General features: G+C 41.0%; 1 protein-coding gene across 1 annotated transcript in view; it reads right to left on the bottom strand.

The window, feature by feature from the left end:
- The window catches only part of GLIS3 (GLIS family zinc finger 3), a gene marked incomplete at both ends in the record, with an annotated part of 400,740 nt that overhangs the window by 276,528 nt on the left and 113,841 nt on the right, over window positions 1-10,371 (bottom strand). Inside the window, one exon of the mRNA XM_080912067.1 lies at window positions 1,881-2,088. Within this exon, the coding sequence (XP_080768193.1) occupies window positions 1,881-2,088 (208 nt within the window). The remainder of the gene's footprint in view (window positions 1-1,880; window positions 2,089-10,371) is intronic.

The following is a 10,371-nucleotide window of genomic DNA, read 5'->3' as shown; positions in this document are numbered from 1 at the left end:
GTATCTCTCTCTTTTAAATAAAGTTGTAAGAAATAAAAACCTGTGTATTATAAAGTCAACTTGGAGACCATGAAAACCACTGCCTGTAGGCATTTGTTCCCGTGTCCTTGAAAGGTGTTTCTCAGGTTTCCACTCAGTGACAGGACTCATGGTCACATTTACTGCCCGATGCTTTCTCCAGTCTCCCTGTTTTGTTCTACAGTGCATGGCCACTGTATAACCATGTGGAGGGGGAGCTTTGAAGCTTTTCCAAAAGCAAGCACTTCTCAGACTAAACGGTTCGATGGCCTCTCTGGCCCAGATACCTGCAGAAGACAGTGATGCATGGAACGCTCAGCTGTAAGCTCACCATCTCCCTGAGTGCTAGATTGTGCACCGCCTTCGGGTTGCACTCTTGCTCCTAAGCGTCCGCTCACCTGACAGAGCACATAACAAATGTAATGAATACATAAAATATGCAGCATTTTCGAACTGCTACAACTAAGTGGGTTCCATCCTTCACTTCACCAAGCCATTCCTCAGCTCCTGTTTCTGTGCCCATCCTAGGGGAAAAATACTATTTCCCAGAGAAGGGCTCACAGAATAGTCAAATCACTTGTCAGTGCATCGTCAAGATGTTGTCTTTTAATGATAAGAGTATTATGCTAAGGAATCAGATGTGCCAAGAAATAATGACCCCTCTGGCCGTACCATGAAAGGGACTGAGCACGGCACCTGGCCTGAGCGGCCAAACGCATCAGTTTCTCCACTAATTATGACTGCCTTCCAGGCATGGGCTGGACTTGCCACAGACAGGAAGCTGAAGGCTTCCAGTGACATCCACCAATGAGCACAGTTAATTTTACATGCAGCACTCGGCAAGGCTGAGGAGCCCCTTGAGGCACAATCATCAATGGGAAAGTGACAGCACTTGCATAAGTCTCAAGTAGAAAACAAGCCTCCGCCCCATAAAAAAATAAGGCATAAATAAATAATCTGGGGGCCATGATTTCAGAGTCTCAACTCTGGAGGCTAGAAGGAGGTTCAGATAGAAGAGCAGAGAAGGGAGGGGGAAAAAGAAAAGAAAAAAGAAGGCCATTCTCTTCTCACTGCCTGCAGAGAAGAATGCAGAGAGTCAGTTCCTTTGCAAGATCCATCACCAGAGAACTGGTACTCAGGCAAAAATTCTGCATAGCATTTTCCCCAAGGAACTTCTAAGAGATGAAATAAATCAGCATCAAAGAGAAACACCTTAAACGCTATACTGTAGTTTGGGATCATTCACTCCACCACCACACATGCCTACCCTGAAAAAGATAAAATTTTGTCTGGAAAGGAGTGGTTTTATTATTTTTTTTCTGTTTCCTGAATGGAAAGGACAAGTACTCTACTCCTTCAGCTGCCTGATCAAATATTTAATGAAAGGCTTATGTAAGCATGAAAATATGGCTACATGTTATAATTCACGATTTCCATCATAATTTTCTCTACTATTCCCCTAAACTGTTTCTTTATGCACACAGTAGGTACTTAATGCATGTTTGAGCTGATGAGTGGACAGGTGGGTGACAGACTGATATGCCAGCCCTGAGACTGCAATGTGCACCCCAAAATCCTGGCAGATGAGCACAGAGCATCTCAGCTGGCCACAGTACGACTTGCTTTGCAAGGAAATGACAAATTTACAAACTAGGCTTCGGTTCCCGAGCCCCCTCCCCAAAATATCGTGTGGCCAGGTAGCAGCTATTAAACTGTTCCTCCTGCAAAGCTAAAACTGGAAAAGGTGCTTCAGGAAGAGTGAGGGGGTGAGAGAGTACATTCCTGTTCAGGAAGAGAGGGGACAACACCCGTGGAGTATGATTATACCATAAGGAAAGGGGGAAAAAAACGTAAGTTGAGACCTGGTATCTGAAGGAGGTCTATTCAGGTTGACTGCATTCACTGCCCTCGGTAAGCTAGGACTGATCTGCTTGCATGCTGTGGAGACCTGGCTTGAAGGAGGTGAAATGGGTCCCAGTCGCTGAACCATCATGGGACTGCTGGTGACCACTAGATTGTTGCAGCTGCCTTTTCCAATGGACTTGCACTGAGGCCCAAAGCCAAGAGCCCCTAAAAACAAATGAATCAGGTTAGCTTTTATGTCTCTTACATCAGCAATCAGTACATACATACATTTCCATCAGGGCTCATGTCCTTGGACCTTCTCTTTTTTAAACATATTTTCTGACACTGGCTTTCATACAGCCTAGGCGGACCTTCAACTTATGATGTAGCCGAGGCTAGCCTTAAGCTGTTCTTCCTGTGTCTCTCTCTGTGCTGGTTGTAAGTATCTCTTTAATATGGATTCCAAGGCAAAAGTTGTAACGTAATAGAAAAAAAAAAACTTTGGTTAATCACCACTCAAATCAGTGAGGTTAAATCTCACTGTGCAGAACTGAGAATCCTTAGCTGAAAAGAACATTGAAAGTTGGCGTTTATAATAAATATCCTTAACTGAAGGATGAAGTTGATCAGTAGATGGAATTATCTTTATCAAATCAGGCTTTTTTATTTCTTAGAATAGCTAATATTTTGAATCACACAGCAAATAAAATCAACACTGCTGGGGGTAGGCATTTAATTGGTCTCTCTGATTGCAAAACTATACATCCCCAAATTCTCTTTAAATGGGAATTACGGTGAGGCTATATCCCATCAACTTCAAGAGTTCCTCTTCATCCCAGTACATTGATATTGGACATGTAACATTTCAAAAAATTCAAGACGAGTAATCTCTAAAACACTTGCTTTGAAAGGTAATTGAGTTTAACATATTTTTGTTTTCATTACTTACAATGTTCCAATGTTGAAAATTGGTTCGCACTTAAAAGAGAAAGAAAAAGGGCATATTTAATGACACATGAATCTGTGTCACTCAATTTAAAGCAGAGAAGAACTGGCCAATGTTGCCATGGCTCATTGATTTAAAATAGTACTAACAGCTCAGTCACTCTAGACACTCCTTTCTCATGGCTGGACTTTCCTAAACGTGTCTGTCAACTACCTGTTCAATTCTCAGTGGCTCATACTCGGTTCCCACGTCTAACAACAACAACAACAACAAACGATAAAATTCTCCCTAGATAATTTAACTTTGTCGTGGCTCTCCTTGGGAAACACAGAAAGTAGAATTTGTCACTGCAGCTTCCTTTAGCTCTAAATCCAAAATTCCCCGCTTTTTTCCCCCCACAAATCAAAACCAAACAGCCAACGGCTCTATTGTTTGACATCAATTTTGGTTACATTTTCTTCTAAGAGCCCTAGAGACAAAGCAGACCTGGGAGTTATGGGCGAATCATCATAAATGAATCCACACCTCAACTATGCTGGTGGGGTCACAGCCTGCTGGGTGGCAGAAGTCCTGCTTCACTCCAGATTTCTAAAGCTAAAATCCAGATGCACATGGCTTGCATAAGGCCTTACAGGGAATTAACATCTACTGAGGCTCAGACTCCTTGATGTGTTTCTATGGCACCCTCATGGTTTAGTTTGGCACTTTAGGTCCTCTCTTGGAACACTTTCCAAGACCACTGTCTCCTTAAGAAATTTCTCAGATTTTATTCAGATGCACAAGTTCAGGTCTCTCTTCCTTGTGTAGCAGATTTCTTTTGTTAACTTTTGTCTTTTAAGACTAGTTGGAGATACTCCATCTTTATTGAACATCAAGACTTTGTCTTCACAACAAGAGACGTATGGCTTTTAGGTAATAATTACAAGCTGAGATACTCTGAAAATTCTTAACCACGTACGTTTGCATATACTTTCTTTTTCTCTTGGAAAAGACAGTGTAGTGGTGCATAACCCAACCCAGGGTGTAACATCCGAGTTACCCCTCAGCTTTCATTACGTAGATGTTTCTGTTAAAAGAAACACCAGATGCCAGGCACTCCATCAAATAAAATGTCATAAACTCATAAAGTAAATTGTCATTTTATGCCTGTCTCATCCTTAGTCAAACTATTAACATTTAAATGCCTCTAAAACAAAGATATTAGTCACTCTCAGTACACATAAAAATACAACTCAGTAACAAAGTATATTAATATCTGTGTTGTCAAATCTAAAATCCTGTCTGTGTGTGTTTGTGTGTGTGTGTATGTGTGTGTGTGTGTTACAAATGTAAACAAACAGATAAATCGGTGTATGGCGTGATTACTTCAAAGCTATGATGAAAATATGTATACCTTAGGATTAGCAACTGCCAGATGTTTTTGCTTTAACCCTTGTTCACAGTCATATCTGTGTCAAGTGAGCACATCTGCGTTTTCAAAAATTCAATTGAAAGATCTTCACCGACCTTCCATCACTACTGTCTGGACAGACCCATGAGCTGGCCTGTCAGACGTCAGAAGATGAATCTATTACATCTCCACTATTCTTTCACATTCTTCTATTTCACATGCTTCTATTCTTCTTAGAAATGAAGTCATTGTTCAATGTATCTCTGATTACTTAGAACCCAACAGCTATATAGCCGTGAATGCATGGAAATTAAAAGTGGTTACAGCTAATATTAAACATTATCCAACTGTGTTCATAGAGGCCTTCCTATTTGTATTTAAGAAACATAGGACCATTTCTTAAAAACCCAAACTGAGTCAGTTTTCTGATGCTTCTCCACAGTTTAGCTGACCAAGCTGGATAAAAGATGAAGCTGGAGAGAAGAATGATGATACCTCTGTTCTTCTGGTCGAGAAGGTGGTGCTGAGAGGTAGGTGCCACCGGCCCAAACTCTTAAATCCACACCGTTCTGTAACCAGTCTTTCTCTGCCCAGTTACCTCCTCAGTGTGCACTATTCTGTTCCCCTACTCCAAACACATGCACCAACTTCAACATCCTCTAGCCCCGGAAAAGTGACAGCTTCTGGTGCTGAACAGTGAATTTCTCAGAATTTCAATATGTGTATGCAGCTATGAGAATGTTCTAGAAAAATGACGAAAGCTCTCTCACAAGTGGAAGTGAACAGTATCTGCACCAAGAGTCACTGTTAACAAAGCACTGAAGTCTTAACTCTTTTTCAGAATACCAAACATAATAATGAGCAGAGCCCTGCTCGGGAGCAGGAGGGTGAGCTCTGTGGGAGGCCTGCCCGGGATCAAGGCTCTCTGTGTGACCCGGGAAATTACTGAATATTTGTGTTCAGTATTCCTATCGGAGCATTTACCAAACGGAAAAATCGCAAATGCTGCCACATAAGGTGGCTTTGCATCTAGAATGAACACACAAGGGACTCAGCAGCATAGCAGGCACAACAGGTGCCGGCAGCCGTTGTCACCGATGGCACTGGTTCACGTTTGCTCTTGCTTTTCTGTCCCACTTTATTAAAGAAGAAAAGTTCTTCATACCTCCTTGCACGAAACAAGATAGTAAATGATGTTTAATTCTCTGCCGATTTCCAATGTTCTTTCTGTTTTGAGCGTGGAGCCAATTTTTTTTTTTTTTTAAACAGGTGTCATCACAGATAGAAGTTTGCGACTGGCCAAATTTGAACGTTCCCTGGCTTGTTGTTCAGTAAAAACAAACCATCCAGCTTTTCTGACTACCAGATGTGCCAACTACTTGGGCACTGGTGTTCTTTTTGAAATATCGCTTATTTTTAGAGACAACATGGTGTGTGTTTAAAAATGTGTTTACTGCTCAAATAAAGATCTGAGAGGATGGCATTCTGAGTACCACACAGATTCCAGCCAAGATCACTGCGTGCTAGTGGAAAGCCCGAGACATTCCACGTCCTTGAGTTTCTGAAGGAAGTGGTCAAGTGAGAAGAAGCACGGTTTTCTTGGGTGAGTGTCTTCTCTGGAAGCCAAGGTTCATTAGGTTGTACTTACAGTCCTCTAATAGGCTGCATCTTTCCTAACTGCCTATATCTGTGCACGGATTCTCTTACAACTCACATTGACACGAGGAAAACAAAAAATGTACTACAGATGAGAGGGCTGATCTCACATGATCAAAGCTTTGCTGTTCTTAATCACTAATCAACTGTCACATACAGGACGCTGACCATGAGCCAGGCATTGATGCAGACAGCAGTGGAAAGATGGGCAGAGTTTCTCACTGAGGGCATGGCCTGGTTCTTTTTATAGAAGAGGTAATTCCTGACTCTGGGATTGTGCAATAGCTTTTATCGGGTTAAAAAAAATTACTATGAAAGGCCAACTTCTAAATGGTTCGGCACATGGTTATTTGAAGGCAAAAATAATAGTATCGGTCAAGTTCATATCCTGCTCTCTTCCCTTACTGACTATGTGGAACTAGAGAGAGTGCTTAGGATGTCTCTCCCACAGTAACTTCTAAAATAGAAACAGTCACGTTATGAGACTACTGTAATGACGACTGGTTAATACAGCACCATACATACAATAACACGCAAATAATACATGCTACATTTAAACATCTGGGTTCCCTATGCAACATCTATCTCTAAAACATTAAAGACCTACAGAAAAGATTATAGATATATAAGAATAATCTCAAATTTTCTCATTTCTTCACCTAACCTTTGAACTGAAGAGTTTGATCATATTAATTTTAGGACATTAATAACAAGTCATAGATTTCATATTTTTAATCCTTAATGTACAGTTATAAAAATCCAAGGCAAAAGTGCAATGCTAGTGAAGGGAAAATTATGCTCACATATTACCAATAATCCAGGTAGAGCTTCCTAATCTAGCATCCTGTCACACAAAGAAAGATTTGGAGCCACACTCCAGGGGTTCACCAGGAAAGTTTAGTACATCATTGTACACCAGAACATTGAAGGATGATCAAAAGTTTAAAGGTGAAAAGGAAGAAGAGAGCGGCAGAGCACACATTTGCATCCTAGCCCCACTACCCACTAGCTTTATAATCTCCCCACATTACTTAAGCATTCTGTGTCTTGGCTCCCTATTCTAAAATGAGTTTAATGCCAGCAGAACTGTACAGCTGTTAAGAAGGCTGAAAGAGCTAATACGTGTGATATATTTAGTATGTGGAACTTACTAAATGCTTTGAGAAAGCTAACTCAACTAGAATCTGGAAGATAGCTCAGGGGTGGGGTGTCTGCCTTGCAAACAAGAGGCCGTGAGTTCAATCACAAGAACCCATGTGGACAATGGCAGCCCCCATTGTACTTCCAGAACTAAGCATGTGAAGGCAAGGAGATCCCCAGGGCTGACTGGGCAGTCATTTTAAGATACTTAGAAATTTCCAGACCAGAGATAGACCCTTTCTCAAAAAAAAAAAAAAAAAAAAAAATTAGTTGATAGAGTATGCCCAAACAACACCCCAAGTTGTCTTCTGATCTTCATAGTCACTTGTGTCCATAAGACATAAATAAGCACGCACATCCACACATTAGCTAACTGTTATTAAAGAAGCCCCCTTCCTCTTGGGCTCCCACCGCTAGTCAAGAAGCTATCTGCAAACCGGTGCCCACCTGAAAGGAAAAAGTGAGGATTCTCCAATGAAGTCTCATTGGGTAAAATAATCACAATTCAAGATGGGCTCCATGCCCAGGAGGAGCTAGCAAACACAAAACATATTCCAATATGATTTTTTAAGGCTTTTTGGTTTCCAGGTTTTGTGTGGACTTTCTTTGGGGAGGGGGATTGTGTGTGTTTCTTGTTTGTTTTGTGTTTTAGACAGAGAAGAAGTTATACAAGTGAGGAAATGGAATGGGGCAGAGAAAAGCACAACCAGAAAGCTGTATAAAAATGTTCTTCAATAAAAAATAAGAAAGGGAGGGAGGGAGGGAGGATAGACAGACAGACATATCTCCTGTACCATTTTATATAATTATTGAATTTCTTTTTCCTTGAGTAATAAAGGACTAATGCTCACACCCCACAGTGCGTGGGCAACACACAGACAGACAGATAGACACACACACACACACACACACACACACAGACAGACACACACACAGACACACAGATTCTCTCCCCCCCCCTCTCTCACACACACACACACACTCACTCACTCACTCACTCACACACAGTGGACAGGTCCCGCCCTGAATAGCCTCCAGTTTTACACCACTGTCTTCTCACCTCTCCCACCCATCCTCAGCTCACTGCCTAGGAAAGGATCTGGTGTCTGAGACTACGATGCTAATCGATGCTAATCACAAGCAAACTACCTCACGTTCATTTTACATCAAAACAATAGTATTAAAATCACAAAGGAAAGTTGAAAAATCCCCCTGATCCTATTAACAAATTATTTTTAAGAGTCTGGAAGATCATTGTAAATACTAAGATTTCAATGCATACTATCAAACCTTTAAAAAAATCAAGTACTGACAAAAATATATTAGTATAGTTTTGTGCTAAAATGCTTGTAATAATCTGTACCTGTATGTTGGGTTTTTTTTTTTTTAAATAAAGTAGTAAGAAAAAAGAAGACTGGAAGAAAAATTAAAAATTGTCGTCTTCAGCATTCATTCATTCATTCATTCATTCATTCATTCATTGTATGTGCCTGTGTGCACCTGTATGCATATGTGTAGGTGTGCATGCTATGTGCTCATGTGGATATCAGGAGACTGTGAGAGTTAGTTCTTGCCTTCCGTCTGGGGACTCTAACTCAGGCATAACATGAAGAGAATGACACCAGCTGCTGAGTCATCTCACTGGCCCCAGAAATAGTATTTTTCTGAACTTGTCAAAGACCTTCCACTGTACAAATAAGGTTTTTGACACGTCTGGTCCTTCCTTTGTTCCTAGGGATCACAAAATTTGAGGCAGAGCTGAAAGCCAATCTAGGTCATTTAAAAGTAAATGTTTTGCAACTTTAAAGCTCATTATTTTACCAATTTTTAGTACAAAGCACTTAAATACCCTGCATGATATGGTTTTTTTTAAATTAATTCAGAAAACCCAATATTTTTTTTAAAAAAAACCTCCTTTTTAAATCTTTCCGGCTTTTGTTTTCAAATAATGGATGTTCTGTCTACATGTATGTGAGTTCCCCAACCTCCTGGCAGTGCCCACAGAGACCAGAAGAGAAATTGAATCCCTGAAACTGAATCCCAGTTGGTAGTTAGCCACCATGTACATGGTCAGAATCGGAGTTTTCAGAATCAGAACTCAGGTCCTCTAGAAGAGCAGCCAGTGCTCTCGACCACTGAACTATCTCTTCAGACCCTAAATAAAAGACCACTCTCAAAAGCAAGCAAATCTCAGGTGATATACAAAATGTTTCGAGTGCACAAGGGAGGAGGTTCTTCCATAAGGCAGCTCCAAGCATTGCTGAGAACCGCTATGCGGCGCATCTGCCCAGTCAAAAGTTTGTACGGTGGCCGTCATCACTGTGATACAGAGCGGTCTTTAATACAGACTGAGCAATAATGGCAGAAAGCACCTCTTGCTCACTCCTCATTTTTTAAGAAAGAAACTGCCCAGTTTTTCTCTAATGTAGAACCCAGACTAAGTTAAAAAAAAAAAAATGGTTTGAGAAACCATTCTTGCTTTCCTCTAGGGATAAAACTAGAAAGACAGGTGTCCACAGAAGGCAAACCTTACCAGGTAAATATGCAGCCATAAGGCTGTCCCAGAGAGCTTAATTCTGGGGCCCAGACATGAAAAGCACTGGAACATTTTCTCAAAACTCTCCCCCTTACAACCCAATCTTCACAAATACAAAAGGATATTCCGACAAGGATGAAATATTTTCCGTAAGTTCCAAACTATGTTGAGGACTATCACATGTGCATTCTTAGGCCTTGGGTTTATTAACTTAGCATGTATAAAAGCATCACCTACACTGCACTAGAGACATCACATTTGTTTACATTTCAAGTTTAAAATAGTAAGTGTTACAGTCAAATGGTGAAGCAGCACATGAAACACAGTATCTTCATGTCTGCCCAGTTGTGGGGGGAATTCTTTTAAGACACACAACGTGAACAGCCAAAGTGTGTATCCTTCCACATGCCTAAGTTCTACCAACATGAATATGCATGCTCTAATTCTAAAAGCAATATGATTTATCATACATTGCCCCCATCTGTTCTTAAGAGAAACCATGAGAATAAAGCTATTTTAATAAAGTCTCAAAGCAAATGCCAAAATAAATCTACCTTTATCCCACAAATTCCTGTCTTATAATGAAACATGGGTGCTCATCCATAATGTAGACATAGCTTAGGGCAACGCACTGTATCATGTTGGCTCCTTTTTTTCTCTCTCCAATGGGGTAAGAATGGGGTATCTGAGAGAACGCTGGAAAGTTCGCACCTTTCACCTGAGATGGCTGAACAAGCCTCTTTCTCCAAGGGCCCCCAAGAAATACCAAGCAAGTGGCCACAGGATGCAGGTCACCAGCCCCACTGTGCCTTCACTCGCAGCCCTCCAAAGAACTGGAAA

The sequence above is a fragment of the Micromys minutus genome (assembly GCF_963924665.1).
Source record: "Micromys minutus genome assembly, chromosome: 2".
Classification (NCBI taxonomy): Eukaryota; Metazoa; Chordata; class Mammalia; order Rodentia; family Muridae; genus Micromys; species Micromys minutus.
This window is presented reverse-complemented; position numbering and strand designations above follow the sequence as displayed.